This window comes from Camellia sinensis, chromosome 11 (assembly GCF_055761805.1).
Source record: "Camellia sinensis isolate YWXY chromosome 11, ASM5576180v1, whole genome shotgun sequence".
Taxonomy (NCBI): Eukaryota; Viridiplantae; Streptophyta; class Magnoliopsida; order Ericales; family Theaceae; genus Camellia; species Camellia sinensis.
The window spans coordinates 163,182,501-163,204,238 of NC_138971.1; the positions used below are offsets into that span (position 1 = coordinate 163,182,501).

Below are 21,738 nucleotides of genomic sequence, written 5' to 3' on the forward strand. Positions count from 1 at the left end.
CATCAGCCTCAGAAATTTTTTTCTAAATTAACATTTTCTTAAATTTGCTACAGTACCTTAACAACTTTGTTGAGGCACTATTCATTCGTTATATAATTTTTTTATTATATTTTCTACAGGAAAACTAGGTCAAAAATTGTAAATCGATCATTCACCCGGATATCCCGTGAGTACTGTAGCAAAAGAAAGAAATATGTCAAAAATTAGCCTAACCAGTCAACCGGTCAACAACATATATATATATTTTTTTTAAGAATTATTTGGATAGCACCTCATCAATTTAATAATAAAAAAAAAGAATAACAAATACAATAAGAAATTAATATTTTAATAAGATTGAGTTAGAATAGAGAGTTTGATGCAATGAATATTAAAAATGTGACTAATTAAAATAGAAAAAGTGAATTTTGAATTAAATTAACCTAAAAATTTGAAGAGTCTTATGCGGATGCTCTTAGCATTTTTTATGCAAACAAAACATATAATTTTATTTTATTACTTTAACATGTCATGTCATATTATAATAAAACTTTAAAATAAAAAACGTACATTACTGTAGAAATTTTTAAAATTTTGTTTACAGTGAGTTAATTAGCTTTTAAAACGGAGTGACTTTCACCCGTTCAAATCAGATTGGAGAGAGTTGTTGACCTTCGTGGGCTCACCAAGTAGTCTGCATTAATAATCTGAATATTTTAATTTGTAGAACTTATTAAATATTTTATTTCTGTAAAAAATTACAATAATCATATATCGATAGTTACTTGATTAGATTATAGTTCTATCAACGGTAAATATAATTTTAAAAATAAATTGTTGACAGAAATGTGATCTGATCAATTAGTTATCGATATCTGATCAATGTAATTTTTTACAAAAATACAATACTCAATAAATATTATACATTAAACAGTTTAAATTATCAATACGACCTCCATAACAAGCCCACAAAAATCCAATAATACCTCCTAATTAAAAAAACCCAGCTAAAGAGAACCCAGCCCATTTTAAAAATACAAGTTGTTGCACCGTTTTTCGGTTTATAGTATAGTAGTAATATTTAACGAAATATTGATTTGGTAAATTTTCCTGCGGAGGTGTTTGTTTCCCAATTCAACAACCGACTCGTTTACATGCCTTATTTGGCACGTCTTTTTTCCGATCAAACTCTATAAATACCCAAACTTTTAGCCCTCAGAATCCTTCTTCCTTTGTCTCTCTACTTTCCTGCGTTTTCTTTTTCTTTCTAGGGTTTTCTCTCTCCACCAGCCGTTTTTGTGGAGGTAGATAGATACAATTTTCCTTCCTTCCTTTCCCCCCTTTTCTTATACATTTTCTGTTTGTTTCTCGTCAAAGTTCAATTTTCTCATTAATCCTTTTCTTTTCCCTTTCAATCTATGTCGTCCGTTTGTAGGTTCCGAGGCTGTCATCTCCACCTGATTGAACGAATCAGGTATTGCTGCTGCTTCCATTTTCTCTCTTATTTTCTTTGATGATGGAAAAATTTCTAGGCTATTTTATGCAATGCTGTTGGAATTGAGAGAAGAAGATGAATCATTTTGCATATCTTCACGATTTGAGAGTTTCTGTTTTCTTGTGCAAGATTCATGCTAGTGTGTTCTTTATTATTATTATTTTGTGATTAGTTTTTTAATCATTATTTAATTCCAACTAGTTTCTGACCACCTGTTTTGATCGTGTTTGATGAATTATATATCAAGATATTCTACCCTGCGTGTTTGTGTATTTGTATAAGTAATATATGACCATACACATAAATATATATATTTAATCGTGATTTGACAGCTAATTTTTAAATTTCTTCTTATAAAGATTTGATTTGGTCGTTTGTTGCAAACTAGACAAGACAAGATGTTGATTTTTTTCTTTCTGTTTTTTGCAATTATAACCTGATCAAATTTTGTGATTTTAAATCGGAAGAAGAAATTTCTTGGAAAAAAATAAAATAAAAAAACACATGGTAAAAAAAACATGGCAAGGTACTCTAATGTTTATGCCATTTTTTTGACATAACCATCATCTTTCTTTAAATATATCTACCTATTGATTGTAATGTCAAAATTTGGATGTTCTACCTTGCGTGTATGTGTCTATCAGTGCTAGTTTAGCATCCTATATCATTGTTGTCTTTGGGTCTAGCTGTATGTGTGTTTTGACTACAGTAAGATATGTTATTATACATATAAAATTATTCGAGTTTAAAATTAAAGTAAAAAGACATCAAAATATTACATATTGTTTTAAACCTTACACCTTAGAACTACAACATTTTATTTGTAAACGGGAAGCATTGAATTACCAAGGTAAAACCGAGGACAGATCCATGTCAAAATGATACTGATCAGTAATGGGAAAGGAAACTCTCTGAATTTGTGGCAAATTTTTATCAAGGTATTTTGTAGATTTAGAGAGCACTAGTCATGAGACAAGTGAAAGCTAATTTGATATACTTGAATCAAGGTATTTTATGTTGTCTATTTTTACTGTGTTCACTATTTTGCAATTTTGAATTTTTACATCAGGTCTGCTGCTTTTGTATATGTTTTGCATTGCCTTGCAAAGTAATTATGAAATGTGATTTATGGTCTCCGCTTTGATTAGGTGTAGCAATGTTTTCTTCAACATACAGTTCATTATTTGTTCGGTCTGGGCATGAGAAGCACTCCTTATGCTAGCAGAGAGACTTTACAAAACTTTTGGTTATTTTCCCAAACAGTCAATTTTAGGTATCAGCACCACTTGTTAACAGAAAAAAGTATCCCCAAAAAGGAATGTATGAACCTAATTTACTATGGGTGTGTCCCACATCACACTATTTGAATCTACACTATGTGCTTTATTTATGGGCATTTTTTGGTATATATAACTTTTTACTTTTAGGTAGGCCAGAAGTTTGGCATCTCCCACTCACAATGATCCATTTAAAATCTGCACCCCTTCTGAACCAAACTTAGACTTAAATAATTAGGTGTGATATGCACATGCACATGTATGCATAAATCTACATATATGTAGACATGTTTTGTATTATGTGCACACTATTTGTTGCAGAGTGCCCAATGCATGATGCTTAATTTAGATACACATGGAAAGGCAATGTTTATAATTTAACTATCAGTTTTTTCTAATCCCTTAAAGGTGATTTTCCTTGGGAATTTTATCAAGTGTCTTCAGATTCTTTTATCAGATTGGAGTAGCTATTTCTTAAATGGAATGGAAAATCACATCTTTCGGAACAAATTGAAAATGATGGTAGTTCAGGACTACTATTTTGTCAGCATTTTATTTTAAGTCTCTACTTGACAAAATAGAGAACATCTGTCCTGAACAAATTTCACCAAATTTGCATTCAGACTGTTCCAGTTATTATTCCTTCTTGGAGTGTTTTTGGTCTATGCTTGTGCTTCCTAGTAGTACTGTGTACGTAGAAAATGTTTTTTTAGCATTTTATGTATGACAATTTATGATGTTGCAGAAATTAAATTAACTGGACTCTGTTTTTCATGCTACAGGTAGAAACTACATTGATTTTGGCTGGCGTTGTGGGCTATACATCACTCTGTTCTCAGAAAAACTTGTACAACTAATGTGTAGCCTTCGTCTATAGATGCAGTGTACCTTTAGAGATGAGGTACGATGCAGTTTGATTATTTATTTTGAATGTCAAACAAATTATAAATAAACAAAAGGAAACTAGAGGTATGTTTTTTGTTTAATATGTTGTTTTTATTGTCAGATTTCGCGAAGCTTGTGCTTAATGGACTGCCCACCCAGCAGCAGCGACAAGAAAACTTTGAAGAGGTGGTTTTTCATAGACAAAAGGGTTGGGTGAAGAATATCCAACATTAGGCGTATACCAAGCCCCACTTTCTTACCAAGCAGTGATTATATATCATACACTTTTCTTTGTAGTCAGAACTTTGAGCAAGTAATCTGGACTAGATGGATTTAAAATCGACAAATGTTTCTCCTGTTCTTACTGACCCTGCTGTGATAAACAAGTCCAGACTTGGAATACATTCCAGTCTGTTGCCATATGCGCAATCTGGAGCATCATTCTCCTCTGACATGCTAACAATTCCGAGAAAGAAGCCAGGAAAGCTCGATGATGTTCGGTCCAATGGTTGGCTTGATGCCATGAAATCTTCTTCACCTCCTAGCAAGAAGATACTTAAAAACTGCAATGTTGAGGTGGCTTTAGATGATAGTGATGTTGCTTACTGCTCCTGGATGGTAGCCTTAAAGTCTCTATATCTGTCTAAATTGCAAATATGTTAAGGATTGATCAAAATTAAAATTAATCTTTTGTCCATATTGTTGTTTCTTTATTGGGCAGCTGAGTTATCCATCGGCCCTCAACTCCTTTGAGAAAATCATAAATCATGCGAGGAATAAGAAGATGGTGATGTTTTTAGATTATGATGGGACTCTTTCGCCAATTGTAGATGACCCTGATCGTGCCTTCATGTCTAACGAGGTCAGTATCTTATTCTTAACCTTTATATGTGTGAATATTTGTTCCTTTTGTATAGTAGAGTGTTCATACTGAAGTTAAACCACATCTCTTATCAGATGCGTTCTGCTGTTATGGATGTTGCAAAGTATATTCCAACAGCAATCATTAGTGGAAGAAGCCGTGACAAGGTAGGTGGCAAATTTTCTATCTTGAATGACACCCATTAGCAATCATGGGTGTTTGTCAATTTTTTCCATTATTGTTTGTTTTCAAAAGCACAAAATACGAAAATGAAAACGAAAAGCGAAAACATTGAAAATCAAGATTATAATACCATACAGAATCTTTTAAGAGTCTTACATCCCTCTGCCCCATTATTTTATCTTTTTGTTTGCACATATTATTTCTTATTGCAATTAGTGTCTGATTCCCAACCTCTTTTCAGGTTTATGATTTGGTGGGACTAACAGAGCTTTACTATGCTGGTAGTCATGGTATGGACATCATGTGTCCAGTCAAAGACAGTGTGTCTGCTAACGCTTCGAATTGTATTAAATTTACTGATCAGCAGGTAAGATATTACAAGTCTTTCTAAAACTCTTTATTTCCACTTCCACTGTACTTGTAGATTGTGATAATGGCTTGTTTGAATCGCTTTTCTTGCAAACTCCTGTTCTTGTGTTTGCATCTGATTTATTCTTCATGTGTAGGGCAAGGAGGTAAACCTTTTCCAGCCCGCTAGCAAATTTTTACCCATGATTGATGAGGTGTGTAATTCTATTGCATATACCACTATATTGTGCAAGTAAACAGCATTTATCTAATAATGTGACACGGACTTGGTTCTTTCATATTGATTTGTGCAGGTTTTTAGAACCCTCGTCGATATGACTAACGATATCAAAGGTGCAAAAGTTGAGAATCACAAATTTTGTGCCTCTGTACATTATCGTAACGTAGATGAGAAGGTAAGGAATTGACAGGTTCTTTATAGATTTGATCATGTGATGAAATAATAGCTCACATTAGCTTGTTAATAGTTTGGTTCACAAGTTAAACATGTTCTACTTTTTGACTGATTCCAGAATTGGTCTACTATTGCACAAATTGTTCATGACGTTTTAAAAGATTTCCCACACTTGCGACTAACTCATGGTCGGAAGGTAATTTCCTCAACATATTTTTCAGGTTTTGTTTTTGGATTTGTAGCATATTCTTTTTTCATTTATCTTTTTTTTTTCCTCTCTCTATTTTTTTTTGCTTTATCATGTTCAAATATTAATTGGGCGTTCATTCCGGTTTCACATATACAGGTTTTAGAGGTCCGTCCAGTGATTGATTGGAATAAAGGGAAAGCAGTTGAGTTTCTGCTTGAGTCACTTGGTAAGTGAACAAGTCGTAGGTGTTAATATATTACATTCTCTTAGTTCTTTGATCTTATAATCTACCAATTGGTGCAGGGCTATGTAATGGTGACGATGTGCTCCCAATCTACATCGGAGATGACACGTCGGATGAAGATGCATTCAAGGTAATAAACAACTTATATTAAGTTTTTGGGGTCTCATGAGCTTGTGAAGTTGTATGTTCATGTGTTAATTAAATTCTATGTTCAGTAATCTAATTAGTTTAATTTATCACCATCTTGATATCAGGTATTGCGAGAGGGTAACCGAGGTTATGGGATTCTTGTATCTTCTGTCCCAAAAGAAACCAAGGCTTTTTTCTCTCTAAGAGACACTTCAGAGGTGCACTTCTGAGTTCTGCATATAGTCTCCTTTGTGAATTTTTATTTACTTGGTTTTTTTATTAAAAAAATTAAATTTAAATGCAGGTGAAACAATTCCTCAAGTCTCTCGTGAGATGGAAGGAGAGGAGTGGGCTGTTGAAATGCAATACAAAAAACGATAAAGAAGAGTACTGATCGATTGAATACGTATAGTATAGATGAATTATTTGTTAGGTCTTAATTCTGTTTATAATAAATTGAGGCAGGTGGGAGCTGCTAGCTAAATTCCAATTTGATTTTCTTTTTCTTCAATTGATTACTTGAATTGTTCATTGCTCGAAGATTTTTTTGGGCTGCACTTTTGTAAAGCCTTTTCCTTTTTCTCCCCCAAGGTTAAAATACCGTCTTCAATGAGAGTTATTTGTGGTTTGTTTTGTAATGGCTTTATGCTGTGTTTGGTTCGTGAATTTGAGGGATTTAGGAAGTGATTTGAAAAGAAAAAAGAAAAAAAAAATGTGAAATTAAGTAAAATATAAGTATATTTTATTTAGATTTTTTTTTACTTTTTCCTTTTCAAAGTATTTTTTTTTCTTTGTTTTTACATCAATTGTTTGGGGTTTATATTTTTTGATTTTTTACGAAAAGATATGTAAAAAAATAAATAAGTGATGTTATAAATTGTAGCAAATAAGTAAATAAGCTACTTGTTTAATTCACTAAATAGCTCATCATTTGGGAATAGATTATTTTATTAGTAATTTTTTGGTTAAAATATGAGGTAAAAAAAAAGTAATATGTGGAATATTTTTTGATTTTTCACGGAAAAAAGGGACAAAAAGTAAAGAGAGAATAATTTTTTTAGTTTTTTGTATAATATGTTAGTCTTTTTTTTTTTTTTTTTTGGACTTTTAGACTAAAATAGAGTTGTTTAAAATCATCTATTTTTTTGATTTGTTTGTTTTTTAATTTTTAGTGATTTTTTTTTTTTAAATTAGGTTAAAATATTAAAATATTTACTTTTGTGGTCCGTATGTAAACAAATTTAAAAAGTAATTTTGTTTTTTTGAAAAATTTATTTAATAACCAAATAAGTTTAAAAAATTCGTTTATTTTTGTCTCTTTGGCCTTTTTATGAATTTTTTAAAAAAACATTTCAGTTTGTGTTGTCGAGTTGAATTTAAAAACTTAAATTTACAAAAAATAATTAATTAATTAAAGGCAAAAAATAATTCAAAAAAAAAATTATCAAATTAGCAAATTCGAAACACTCAAAGAAAAAAAAAAATTAGAAATGGATCAGGCCCACTGTTTTTGAGAATGAGTTGCCCCATCCCAATTTTGTCCCGAAGCAAACGCAGAACACTGTTTTGCCATTATTTTAGAGGCCCGGCCGAGTAAGCGAGGGTAGAAGTAGCCATACATGCCCACCAAAACTAGCCGATTATTCAAAAACAAATCCACCTTGTTATTGTCAACAATTTGACCTTGTTATTGTCAACAATTTGTACTATTATTGATTAAAAGACAAAAATCACACGAGAGAGAGAGAGAGAGAGAGAGAGAGAGAGAGAGAGGGAAATTGTGGTAGTAGCACAAGTAAGCCTATCTAAAGATGACAATGATTATATAAAGATGACAATGACATTTAGCTCAAGTTCAACAATTTAAAAATAATTTATTTTTTTATTTTTTTATATTTTTTTTATCACATTATTTTTTTATTTTTTTACATATCTTTTTTTAAAAAGACAAAAAATACACTTAGGTCATCCCAAATAATCCCTTATTTATTTATTTTTATTTTTTTATGTTATATTTGAGAGATTTGAAATATATATATATATATATATTTAATTTTTTAAACTAAACACTGTTAATAATTGGGTTTTGTGTAAAATAAGACACTTTTTAATTGAAAGAGGTAAATAATTATCAACTACTAATCTATTTAAATCTTCAACATTTTAGAATAATTAATGAATAATGCTATTCATATATAAAAATACTAGAGATTCTAAAAAATTTACTAAAAGTTTTACTAAATATTTCACATAGATATACCCATATAAGATATTTGATAAAATTTTTAAAATCTCTAACATTACTCATTCATATCTCTCTCTTTTTATATGTTGGATAGGTATGAATCATACCAAAGATAAATCAATAGTTAGAACTTGTATATCTTACTAGAAGATCATGGTTTTAGTATCTCATTGTTTTGTAATTATAAAAAAATATATATATATATATATATATATATATGAAAAATGATTCGAACCCCATTTTTCTCCTACCCCATTTTTCTCCTACCCCTTTTGACCCCCTCTCTTTTTGATTGACCAGTTTTTCTTTTTTCTTTTTCTTTTTCTTTTTCTTTTTCTTTTTCTTTTTTTTCTTCTCCTCCAATCACCATTCGCCATGTGTGTGTGGGGCTGGGGGGTGGTGATTGGAGGGGATCTCAATCACATCTCAAAATATATATAAATGAGAAAACACAAAGGAATAATATTTGGGGTTAAACTTTATATGAAGTTGAGACCTCAACGGTTACCTTTAGATGGTTGCTACGTAGGGTCACTCAATCATATAGCAGTAGGTTATAGACTCGTACATAGGGGGTAATTCAAATCTACACTCCTGACAATAGGTACAAGTCATCTAAATTTAAAAAGTTCATCATACCAATCACATATCCTGTCGCCTGAATAACTAATCTAAATAAATAAATAAATAAAATAAAATCTGCGACCTCAAATTATAGCCTAAAATTTTACCAAAGTGCCACACCACTGGGCTTAGGACCAGGAGCACAAAAGGCCCAAACCAAAAAAGACCACTAGGTTTGCTTTTACACGGGGATGTGAAGTCTTTTGGATAATGCTTACAATGACACGTGCATCAAATATCTGTAATTTCTTTGAAGTTTTAGCAATCACCACGTTTGTTTCGGAGTGTAATAGATTTGAGGAGATTAAGATGGAGGTGAGTTATTTAATATTATTTTTATTTGTAAAATTAGGAAAGTAATTAGAATGGAGGAGAGGGTTAAGATGAAGGTTGAAAAGGAGATTGGAATAGAGGAGGTGAAGGTGGTATTAAAAAAAGAAAAATGCTTGGGAGTACTAATTAGTGCTCCCACTAATTAGGTGGCAGTGGGTCCCGTCATTAATGATGTGATGTTTTGGTCTTGGAGTTGTATTTTTTTTTTTTACTTTTTTAATGCATTAGTGCTATTAGTGGTGATATTTTTAGTAAGATGAATCATTGTTGTTAAAAAAATGAAAAATTTACCCATAAGTCCTAGTTTTTGAAACGTTGAACCATTTAGTCCTAAAAGGTTTCTTATGCTCCATTTAGTCTCATTTTTACATCAACATGATGTGAATGATGTAAATGATCTGATGTTTCATTCTATAATTTCAAAATTTATTGAAACCTGATGAACATTAGATGTTTTTCATCCTATATTTTCAAACATTATTGAAATTTGATGAACATTAGATGTTTGAAATCCAATGTTTGTAACATGACTCTGATGTTATTAACATTGTATCTGATGTTATTAACATTGTAATGGGACCTTTCAGTCTATAAGAAAACTTTTAGGACTAAACAGTGCATAAGTTATTAATTTGGGATTTATTGGTGCATCCCCCTAAAAAAATTGGTAAGGGAATTAGAATTTTTTCTTATTTTTTACATATTGAGAATTTTTTTTAAACATTAATGTTTAATTTTTAAAATTTTTTTATTTGTTTTATTATTTTATATAAAAATAATTTAACAATTCCAACACTAACAATTTTCATTAAAACAAATATAATTTTACTTAATTTCCTTACTAACAATCTCCTTAATATTAATTCCCTCCTTTCTACTTTTAAAAATAAACAAGGCAAATGAAATACTATTTTGGCCCCATCGTTAAACCCATAGAATAAATCAAATATAATTTTATCAAGAAAATTTCAATTAACTTTTTAATATGAATAAATTTAAATTATTAACTTTTTAATAAAAAAATAAAATAAAATAAACTAATGGAACTAATTCCACCGATTCAGACCCCATCGTTATCCAATATCAAAATTTTTGGAAATAATTTTAGTTTATGCTATGTGCTGACACTTTAACCAATCATATAATATATTTCTGTATAAATATCCTGATCTACTCTCTCTCTCTATCTCTCAACCAGCAGACTCTCTCGAAATGTCAGCTTCGTTGCATTCTCCGCCTTCCTCAGCTCTCTCCTCCTCCTCCTCTCTTCAAGTAAGAATCCTCTCTCTCTCTCTCTCTCTCTCTCTATATATATATATATATATATATATATATAAATTTAGAGATTTTGATCGAATAGGAAACAAGGTTGAGCTTCATCGTTCGGTCCGCAAGACCTAATTTCAACTTCAAGTCTCACAGATCCTTTCCTCAAATTCGAGCTTCCACTGGCTTCTCTTCTTCTCTCGACACTGGTCTCTCTCTCTCTCTCTCTCTCTCTCATCTTATATATAATCTAGAACTGTTGAATTTACTCAATGTGCTATTTGATGGATTTGATGGATTTAGGTTCAATCACTGAATTAGACTCTGTGTCAAGATACAGCGAGATCGTTCCCGATACTGTCATTTTCGATGATTTCGAGAGGTAAAACATTTTCTCCCCAAATTTCCCATTTCCCCTTTTCCTTTTTCAGCAGATTATTGGGTTTTTGTTTGGCAATTTACAGGTTTCCTCCAACTGCTGCCACTGTCAGCTCCTCTCTCCTGCTCGGTATCTGCAGTCTCCCCGATACAATGTTTAGGGTAATATTTATATATATACACACATGTATCAATTTAATCATATTACATATATGGGACTGAATGCTATTTAAATTTGAAATCTTGGTTACGAAACTGAGAATTCAATCACAAAAATGGGATTTTTAAGCATTGTAGTTCTACATGGTTGCCAATGTATTTACATGGTGTGATGGGCCCATGAGCTTATGAATATGATTGGTTTTTGTATACATTTGTTTCCGGGGTGTAGAGTGCTGTGGATACCGCGTTGGCAGATTCTGAGTGTTACGGGCTGGCCGGCCCAGATGTTCGAATGTCCTGTTTCGTTAACAAGGTAATACCTTTCCTTAGTGTGATTGAACATGTCGTCAGTCACCCATCAAATATATAAATATAGATGGATGTGTGTGCATACACATATATGTGGTTAGTTTGGTGGTCTGACAACTGAGCATGGAATCTGTAGGCTTTAGTAAATGTTGGTGGTGAACTTGCAAAGCTCGTCCCTGGTCGAGTTTCAACGGAAGTGGATGCTCGTCTTGCATATGACACACACGGCATTGTTAGGAAGGTATTGATTTCTTCCAAGTTTTTTTTTTTTTCAATTTTTCGTCTTGGGATATGTTGTACCTTTATTATTCTGAGCTTTTTGTTTGATAGTATCAGTTTTTAAGTTGAATGTAGGATGTTGGAACTTAAAGGTTGATTAAGTGGGTGTTTGGGAAGTGAGTTTTTATGTAGATTTTTTTAATTGTAGAATATTATTGGATAAAATTTTTTTATTGTTTGAGAAGATAGTTGGATTTTTTTATGGTTGGATGTGATGTTTGTGAGAGAAAAAGTGAAATGATTATGGAGTTGGATGTAATATTTTGTTTGGATTAATTTTTTTTAGTTTTGCAAAAACTTTGTCTTTTAGTAAAAAAAAATCCAAAAAAATCCAAAACCAAATCTTACCAAACACCACTTAAATTTCTGTGAAGTTATACAATCCAGTTTTTTTCTAACAAATTTTATTACCTATAACATAAGGTAGTGGGACCTACATAATTACATGTGGTTCATTCACTCATGTCTGTAATGAAGATACTGCCATAAGTTAATGACAGCAAATATCGTGCTTTCAATTACTTTTTTGGTAGTCCTTTCTATATTTGATTTAACATTCTGATCAGCATGCTTTTGCCTTATCTCAACTACTTTGAGTTGTTGCTCAGTATATTCAACCTCCATTGAACATGAACAGTTCAACAAAGGTTGCGACTCAATTTTTTTTTATGTATTTTATATTTTCTCAATAAGGGGTTTTCTCCCTGATGTCATTGATTTTTTTTTGTTATTTTTCCTTTGTTGTTTTCTAATTTTTAAACAGGATGTTAAGTTTTTGATGTTGATACCTTTAGTTCTTTCTCATAAGGTCTGTAGTTTGTGAGAGATGTGATTCACTATATGAATGTGGAGTAAGTGACCATTTGGATTATCCAAACCTCTCATGCTATATGGTATTTGCCTGAAAATTGGATTTGCATTCATTTTGATCATCCATATTAAGTTGTAAGTCAATATCAGTTTTTATATTTGCAATGTTTTTTAAATTGTGCGTTTATATGTTGTTTGTTGAATGGCTATAGCATTGAGTGTTGAGGGCAGTTGGCACAACACTTTGAGCATATTTGAAATGGACAATTGTAACAAGGGATGCTGAAACCATTGTTATAACGTGCCCTCTACTGATTATGTATATATGCAGTATTGACACTTTTGAGTTTATCATTGTCTGCACAGGTGCATGACCTGCTGAAACTGTATCATGGAATTGACGTCCCTCCAGAACGATTGTTATTTAAAATTCCTTCAACTTGGCAAGTGAGTATCTGAGAAATGTGTGTATATTTTATATGTTAAAAACTGCATGACACATGAATGCTAGTAATTCTTTGTCTTTCTTTGTGGCTTGTAATGTATTGGTTTCTACTCAGGGAATAGAGGCATCAAGAGTATTGGAATCTGAAGGCATACAGACACACTTGACTTTTGTTTACAGGTGCATTTGTAGTGGAAGCTTGTCCTTCAAATATTTCATTTGTTGGTTATGAAAACTTTGAATGAATTTTTATATTAATTCAGATGTGAAACTCCATTTATCAAGTGATCATTAACTGATTGTTGTGATGAAAATTAAGCTCATGTTTGTGCCATTATATATGGCAAATGTAATATACACGGGTGTTAAAATGTTTCATATTAAAGGTCTCTGATCTAGCTATTAAAGTGATTTATATGGAAGGTGTGGTCATTCTATACATTTTGATATTTACGAAATATCTATCTCTTAAGTGGTGTTTGAGTTTTCATTAACTAAAGAATGAGGCTGGAATGTTAATGCATCATTAGGCTCTTATCATGGTTCAAAAGCTGCAGTTGGTGTTTGATATCCCCCCCCCTTTTTTTTTCCCAACATTTCACTGTTGTATTGATTGGCCCTGTATATCTAGTGCCAGTTTTTAATCCCCAACTATATTTGTTGAAACACTCGAACATGGTCTTAAGGTTTAGTGCATTCATAAATCAAACCTATTGCTAAATCATTGCCATTTGTCATGCTTCAGCTTTGGCCAAGCTGCGGCTGCAGCTCAAGCCGGTGCTTCTGTTATTCAGATTTTTGTTGGTCGCATTAGGGTAATGCCTCTTTTCTAATGAGTAAATTACATTGTTTGTAAAATATTCGATCTGGTGACAGCTAGGGTGTGTTCATCTTTTTCAGGATTGGGCACGCAACCATTCTGGTGACCCTGAGATAGAAGCTGCTCTCAGAAGAGGAGAAGATCCTGGGTTGGCTTTGGTTAGTTATACACCTCACTGCTATGTTGACTTCATTATTCCCTTATGGCTAGCTATGTTACATGGACTCTTTGAAATTTCGGAGGTACCCGTGTCGACACGACACGACACGACACGGGTACGGGTGCGGGATACGGCCGGGATACGGCTCATCACAAATGGATACGGCTATGTTTTGCCCTACATAGAGAAGCAACGAAATAGCCCTAAATACAGAAGAGAGGAAAGAGGAGAGAGCAAGAACCTGGTCGCCGACTTCTCTCTAGTCGCAGGCTTCGATCTCACCCCAACCGATCCTTCACTCTTGATCTCATCTCCTGTTCTTTCGTCTCTCGATCTCCTCCTCTCGATCTCTCCTGTTCTGTCGTCTCTCGATCTCATCTTCTCTCGATCTCCTCTTCTCTCCCATACTGCTCTCGATCTCTCGATCTCCTCTTCTCTCCCGTACTGCTCTCGATCTCCTCTCGATCTATCATATCTGTCTATCTATTCGTATATCTATCTATCATTATAATAACTATAATAATATATAATAATAATAATAATAGTTAATAACTATTAATAGTTAATAATTATAATAATAACTATTATTATTATATATTATATAATAATTATTATATAACATATAATATATTTATAAGATAATATATACTTATATATATTAATAAAAAATAAATAAATGCATGTATGTAAAATAAAATAAAAAAATTTAATTAGAACACATTGTTTAAAAATATAATAAATAAATTAAATAATTAATATATATTAAAATAAAAATATTATAAAAATATATATATAATATAACTCATCTTCATAGATTTTTATTTGTTATTTATATAATATAACTCATCTTCATATAATAAATATATATATATATTTTTTAAATTATTTAACGTATCCCCGTACCCATATCCAAATTTGGATACATATCCACGTATCCTTAATTTTTAATTTTAAAGTGTCCGACCCCTAGATACGCACCCGCACCCGATACTCGTACCCGAGTCCATGTAACATAGATGGCTAGTAAGGATTATTGGTCCCCTGTAGGGTGGCTGGCTGTATATTTACTGCTGATGTTGCTGCATCTCTCAGTGTTGGGTGCAGCAATGTTAACCCCGAAGTGACTTCATTATAGTACTGAATCACCTCCTTTTATTGAGTTTTAAGTGTAAACTTTGCTTGAAAATGTTGGCAGATTACGGTGGAATTCCCCCATAAAACCATCCACACACACACACAAACACAAAATAAATAAAAGAAATTTTCTTGTGATTTTTTATGTTTTGAGAAAGTTGCCTGGCTTCTAAGCTTAAGCAGTTTAGATTGATTTTTATAGTTATTGTCGACTTGCATTGTATTTTGGTTCTGCTGTCTCTTCTTTTTCTTCCACATCTTCTTTCTTTTGATTGTGTTAATAAAAGATTCTGCCACATCTCTTCAATTCTTTCACATCTTCTTTGGATTATATTTTTACCTTTCATCTTCTATCTCCCTTCCTTCAAAAAATAAAATAAAATAAAAAGAGATTTGTTGGAAACTTGAAAGTAGTGGCAAGTTTTCATCTGAACCCTATTTTTAGTTCTTTGTTAAAGACTATTTCTATGGGCTTGTTAACTAACAACACACAGATAATTGTAATATCATCCATCATTATCAATGAAAACATGGTAAAAGCGTGGGCTGTGAAGCTTGGGATCAGAGTTCTTGTCTGTTGCTGTCACTTTGTTCCAATAATGTTAAAGTTTACCATATTTCTTCCACCCTTCCTAGTATACTGCATTGGCAGGACAAATGTAGGCTAATGGTTTTTTAATATTGTTGTTTATCAGTAGTACTATTACTATTATTAGTATTACTGTTAGAGGTGATGCCTACATGTCTTTTCTGCCTGTTTAAAAGATTTGAAACACGAAGGTGCCTCTTCTAAGGTGAAAGCCTTTTCTGAGCTCTGATGAAAGTTGGCCATAGGCCCCACTGATTAGAAAATGGTTCAATTGCTGATGGATGGTTAACAGCTGTAGCAAATCTTGTCACCAAAGTTTCAAATGATGAACTTTATAATTTTTTAATAGTATCCTTGCATACAAGTGAATTAAAAGAGCTTATTCTTTTCCAGTTTGACATGTTTTGAATTTTTCTTTGAGGTGGGAGCAGGAGTGGATGAATTTTATTTGTGATATTAGCTGGTAAAGATAGGGTCCAAAGCTTATAGTAAATTTGGACATAGGGTTTTCTTTAAAACCTTCAAATGTCAGAGTTGCTGACACCTTTGCACTGCCACCACCACAAAACTCTGTAAGGTAGGGCATTGGCCTTGTCTGAAAATTTTATTCAACTGCTGTTCAACGCTTACTTCATCTTTTCTTTAAATTCAATCCTGTTACTTCTTCTAGCGGGACACGAGGCATAGATTGATTTTGTTTGATATTTTTTGCCTTTTAGTTTCTCCCTTGCATGTTGAGTCACTCAAGTGATTACAGTTGTCACCCTTGAATTGCTCATGCGCTCAGCCTATAGTACATCACTGCAGGTGACAAAAGCTTATAATTACATTCACAAATATGGGCATAAATCGAAGTTGATGGCGGCAGCAGTGCGGAACAAGCAGGATATTTTCAATCTTCTTGGGTAACTTTGTTATGACTGATCTTCAATCATTATTTGGGAATTTGATAGTTTGAACGGCAGAAAGGATCACTAGTTGCTCAAGCTTTGCTGTCCTCTTGTGCAGGGTTGATTATATCATCACACCATTGAAGATATTGCAGTCTCTCAAGGATTCTATCACTCCTCCTGATGATAAATACTCTTTTGCGGGAAGGTTATCCCCACAATCAGCTACTGCCTACAACTTCAGTGATGAAGAGGTCTGCATTCTTATTTCCTCTTACTCTTTTATTTTATACATATCTGCTTGGAATGTCATTTATTTGGTATGACCCTTTGTATGTGGTGATGTTTACCTTGTGGTTGATTTGAGCAATGGGGAAGTAATCATTACAACATAAATTTTTTTGTTGTGAAACAAGCTTCATTTAAATTTTAGAAATTTGTAGAGATTTTTGGAAGCTGATGGAAACTGATGGTGCATCAGTCTGAGCTGCAAACTGTGTTGGCTGAAGACCCTTTTCTTTATTGTTCTGGAATACTCCAACAGAAGCTACAAAACCCACTGATGTAGTGCCAAGAACAACAAGAAATCGGGGATCGCCATCTCAAAACAATTTCCAATATCAATCTCAATAGTTAATTATCAATATTCTTCAAATTCTAAGTATTCCCATCACATAAAAAGTCATATATATAGAGGTAAACCAAATTAATCCCAAACAAATTCAACTTCCTAAATAAATAAAACTCTTAGATAAATAAAATTACAAATTCTTTGATTTTTCCTGTATCCGATGTCTTTCCCATCCCATCACTCACTTTGATAACCTCTCTAAAGTAATGAACGATGATTTTTATTTTTCACTCATAAAAAAGGTCAAACCCAGTGGATAAGGCTCTTGCCTACAGCAGGGTCTAGGGTTAGCCACTTTTCATCGTTCTTGATGCCACCAAGAAGATAATAAATAAACTTCAAGTAGGAATGAAGAACCTTCAATTGATAAAAAATAATAAATAAATAAAAAGAAGAAAAGAAAACGAGGAAAATAAATTATCAAAAAATTTCATAGTTAGAACTTATATAACCAAGCCATAGTTTGTAGTATTTTTAGTTTCCCTTTTATTTCCTTGGTGGCTGTGAAGGTTTAGTAGTTGATCTTTGCTTATTTCAGCTTGTAAAGTGGGACCAATATAGCTTTGCATCAGCTATGGGCCCTGCTGCTGAAGAACTTCTGACTGCTGGATTGGACGGCTATGTTAATCAAGCTAGGCGGGTCGAGGAGTTGTTTGGGAAGATCTGGCCACCCCCAAATGTTTGAAGAAGTCTCATAGATCACCCAAGTGGATGTTGCCTTCATGAAATAAGGGACAAATCTGGTTCAAACTGCTTTTCTTTTTGTTCCTTTCTTTGCTTCCTTCTTCAAATGCAGTTGGTCTCCCTGCTTCTTCTTCGTTTCCTCCTTCTACAGAGCACAGTTCTGTTGTTATCTCCACCAACATGTTTTCGATTTAACCATATAAAGTTTGCAGTTTAATGATAAAATGTTTTTACCTTGTCTTTGTTTTACTGCTGAAGACAGTTCTGGAAACCAGACCACTGTTTATAGCTATACTTGCATAAAATGGGACACAGACGTAAAGACAATGGCGTGTCAGGCGTACATAAGTGGAGTTCACATGTGGGGCCCATCTTTTGTCTCATGTGTTTCGTTTTGTAAAAGATTCCTTTGCACTTGGGCTTTCTCCACTCTTTACAAGAAGACTAGGGTGGCAATGATTGATTGACAGGTCTAATGTGAAAGGAATTTTGTTCTTGAATAAGTTGTATCGTGAAGTCTTTAGGGTTTCTCTTATATAATTAGGGTGATTAAAGGGTTGTAATATGATTAAGAGAAATATATACTATTATTTTGTCTTTAAACTTACATGGTATCAAAGTTATTGGAAGTCCTCGTTGCCAGTCGCATCGCACCCCTTCTTCGTTGCACCTTTGGTTTTGGACCCCTAGCATTGATCGAAACCCTAGCATCACACCTCTATTTTATGATTTGTCCATTGTTCCTCTTCTCCAGTTGCCTATACCTGGCGGCATTGCTTGAGACCTCTGCTTTTGGAATCAAACCTCTGTTCGAGACTATAGTCTCAGTTGCACCTCTCTTCACTCTGTATTTGAAGTGCTATTCCTCTCGGTTGCTCACTTATCAAAAATTGAAACCACATAACTTGCAATGACTGGATAGTTATTGGCAAAGATTAGTTCAATTCCTGTATTACTTTTACCCTTCAAAAATACTTTCAAAAGTGAGTTATTTGAATAATTTTTATAATTGAATGTGTCAATATGTATGAATTCATAAATGAATAGAGTAAAGTGATATTTATTAATAATTGACGGGTTCGTGGTGTAATTAATCAATCCTAAGTTTTATTGTTAAGTCTTTTAAGATTTTTCTCTTATATAATTAGGCAATAAAAAAGGTTGTAATAAAGATTAAGAGAAACATATATAATGTAGCCAGGTAAATGCTAACAAGCGTCTGTTATGCCTTATTTAATGTTAAGAAATGTGTATATTGTTTAATGTTGGGAAATATGTATTAAGTGTATTGAAAGTATGTAAAATTACTAAAAAGTGTATTGATTTCAGTTGAAATGTATTGAATTTAATGGAAAGTGTTTTGTGTTCTTCAAATTTCTTATCTTTTATTTGTATGCTAGGGGTATTTGTTAACAACACCCTACAATACATATGATTTTGACTCTATGATTATTGAGCAATTATTGAGCAAAGCATCTATGACTAGTACTATGATTATTGAGCAAAGCATCTATGACTGATGCTATGATTATTGAGCAATTATTCAATGTCGGCTTCATTCTCTCTATGAAATCTATGTTCTTCACTAGTAAACGGAATCTATATATAAGTGTGTTGTTTTAAATATTGTTTTCACAATGATTCCACATTGAATAATTCTGGGTAAATTACAAACAAACTCTCTGAAATTTGCTTAAAATGCAAATTGTCTCATGTGATTTGGAAAATTATAAATACCTTTTTGTCAAAATTTTTTATTTAACAGAATTAATTGAAAATGTGAAATTTTTAACTGTTCAACTATACAATAATAAAATTATCTGAATTATTAATTGAAATAAAATTTGAACATTATTAAAAACTGTTAATTAACTTGATAATTTATTAATAAAAGGACTTATTTGTTATGAAATTAGAAACCTTAAGGGGTATAATGTAATTTCAAGAATTACAGAAAGTAATTTGTAATTTAAGTAAACATTAAAGGGTGTGTTTGTAATTTATCCAATAATTTTTTAGTTACTGCAAAGTTCATTTAGTTGCATTACTCTGTTGTTTATTAAAGTCTTTGGTTTTTTATTTTCAGTCTAAATTTGAATTTGAAATAATTTGATGAAAACGTGAAGGGTCTGTGGAATCTGTTCATATGTCTCCATTTTGATAATTCGAAACGTTTATTTTAGAGTGCTCTTTGTGTCTCTATTTTGATAATTTGAATCGTTTTTTTATAACACTCATCGTGTCCGCTATTCGTACAAAAAATAAAGTAGATTTGATAATGATAACCTTTTTTATTTTATCGTATTTGTTTTAAAAAAATAAATGAGTTATTCTTAGAGCACTTACTCCAAACGTTCATTTTTTAAACTATTGGGATAATAGGTCCAAACTTAAATCCTTTTACTCCAAAAGGATATTATTTGTTTAAAAAGATATGCTATCTGTTTAAAAGTTTAATTATTTGTCTATCTATTCAAATATTCCATATTTGTTTTAATGCTCTAATCTGTACGCGTGTCATCTACATATTCAATTATTTGTTTAAATGTATGAATGTGTCACTTATCTATGCAACTATTTGTTTAAATGTCCATCTGTTTATGTGTCACTTATCTATTTACCTATTTGTTCAATTTACTGTCACCAATTGCCTTCACCGGCCACTGTCCGTTGACGACTTTTTGGTGACATTTTTGGTCAATTTTTTGGCGTTGACGACTTTTTAACGTCTTTCTCACCAAATAAGATTGATTCCTGGACGTAATACCTAATGCATTCCTTAAGTTAGATTTATCGATAATTTTTTGTTATTTTTAAATGCATATTTATTATTTTTTTTTATAAACAAATTTAGTAAAATAAAAAAAATTCAATTACCAAATAAATTTAATTTTTTTTATAATGCATGGAGGGCCCTACATTGTTGGCCTTCACCAAAACTTTTTAAATTTTCTGGAACTGATATTTAAAAATGATAGAATTTATTAAATGAAATTGGAAGTTTGTGAGGTAAAATGGGTGGCATATGTCATGAAGCGCATGTGCAATTCCAATTTGTGATGTAAATTAGTGGGGGCATGTTATGGATCTGGCAAAACCATGGTCCACCTACCTAATGATGTGTTTATCTGGCTCCAAGCCATGGTCCATGTGCATGTTTCCACATGCACCATCGATCATGTTTGCTGGGTTTGTGTTTTATGTATCATTAAATGACTAATGGACAAGCAAATTAATGGGATCTGATTTGGTTGGTTCTGTCTTTGTCAGAAAAAAACATGACTGTGTTTGGTTGTGTTCCGGAAATGTAATTTCATCCCTCTATTTGAATTTTATGTTTAGATAGAATTTTTAAAATTTGATTTCACCATACATTTCAAAATATAATTTTTCTTCACGTTTGACTACTATCTCTCTTTTGTGTTTTCCATTCTTAAAAGCACAAAAATTTTAAATTTTGAGTCTATTCAGTCATCTTTCCGGACGTCCAGCCGGTTAAACGGAACAGTATAATATATATATATATATATATATATATTTTTTAAATTGCCAATTGCCAATCGTTAATCGTCAATCACCACTTGTTATTTGAAAAAAAAAATTATATTTGTTTTTAATATTTTTTAAATATAAAAATTATTTTTTAAAACCAAAATGACATTTTTTTTTTTTTAATTTGAATGTTAAAAAAAATTTGGTTATGAGTTTTGAATAAAATTTTCAATAGAGTTTTGAGTTGTGTATTTAGTCATGAGTTATAACTTTTTGAGTTATTTTCAATTAAAAAAAATATTATGTTATTTTTTGTTAATAATTAATTTTTTGAATTAAATTTTAAAAAGAGTTTGGTTATGAGTGTTATTTTTTGTTAATAATTAATTTTTTGAATTGAATTTTCAAAAGAGTTTCCTTCTGAGTATTATTTTTTGTTAATAATTAATTTTTTGAATTGACTTTTAAAAAGAATTTAGT

The 21,738-nt window shown here is 31.8% G+C and overlaps 2 protein-coding genes and 1 long non-coding RNA gene across 3 annotated transcripts; all 3 read left to right on the plus strand.

The window, feature by feature from the left end:
* Positions 1–1,091: 1,091 nt before the first annotated feature.
* LOC145802977 (uncharacterized) lies at positions 1,092–3,632 on the plus strand. The gene is made up of 3 exons (XR_014344886.1): positions 1,092–1,283; positions 1,415–1,453; positions 3,534–3,632. It is a non-coding gene; the product is annotated as an uncharacterized LOC145802977 (long non-coding RNA).
* A 125-nt stretch (positions 3,633–3,757) lies between these two features.
* LOC114289395 (putative trehalose-phosphate phosphatase F) lies at positions 3,758–6,645 on the plus strand. The gene is made up of 11 exons (XM_028233122.2): positions 3,758–4,254; positions 4,358–4,498; positions 4,594–4,665; positions 4,923–5,048; positions 5,188–5,244; positions 5,344–5,445; positions 5,563–5,640; positions 5,791–5,860; positions 5,938–6,008; positions 6,133–6,225; positions 6,312–6,645. The coding sequence occupies exons 1-11, from the start codon at positions 3,964–3,966 to the stop codon at positions 6,399–6,401; spliced, it is 1,191 nt and encodes a 396-aa protein (XP_028088923.2). The 5' UTR covers positions 3,758–3,963; the 3' UTR covers positions 6,402–6,645.
* Positions 6,646–9,444: 2,799 nt separating this feature from the next.
* On the plus strand, positions 9,445–18,002 carry LOC114289396 (Aldolase superfamily protein). Its single transcript, XM_028233123.2, has 13 exons — positions 9,445–10,481; positions 10,570–10,684; positions 10,779–10,857; positions 10,940–11,015; positions 11,245–11,328; positions 11,461–11,565; positions 12,780–12,860; positions 12,974–13,038; positions 13,604–13,673; positions 13,759–13,836; positions 16,369–16,466; positions 16,570–16,705; positions 17,621–18,002. The coding sequence occupies exons 1-13, from the start codon at positions 10,422–10,424 to the stop codon at positions 17,765–17,767; spliced, it is 1,194 nt and encodes a 397-aa protein (XP_028088924.2). The 5' UTR covers positions 9,445–10,421; the 3' UTR covers positions 17,768–18,002.
* Positions 18,003–21,738: the final 3,736 nt, after the last annotated feature.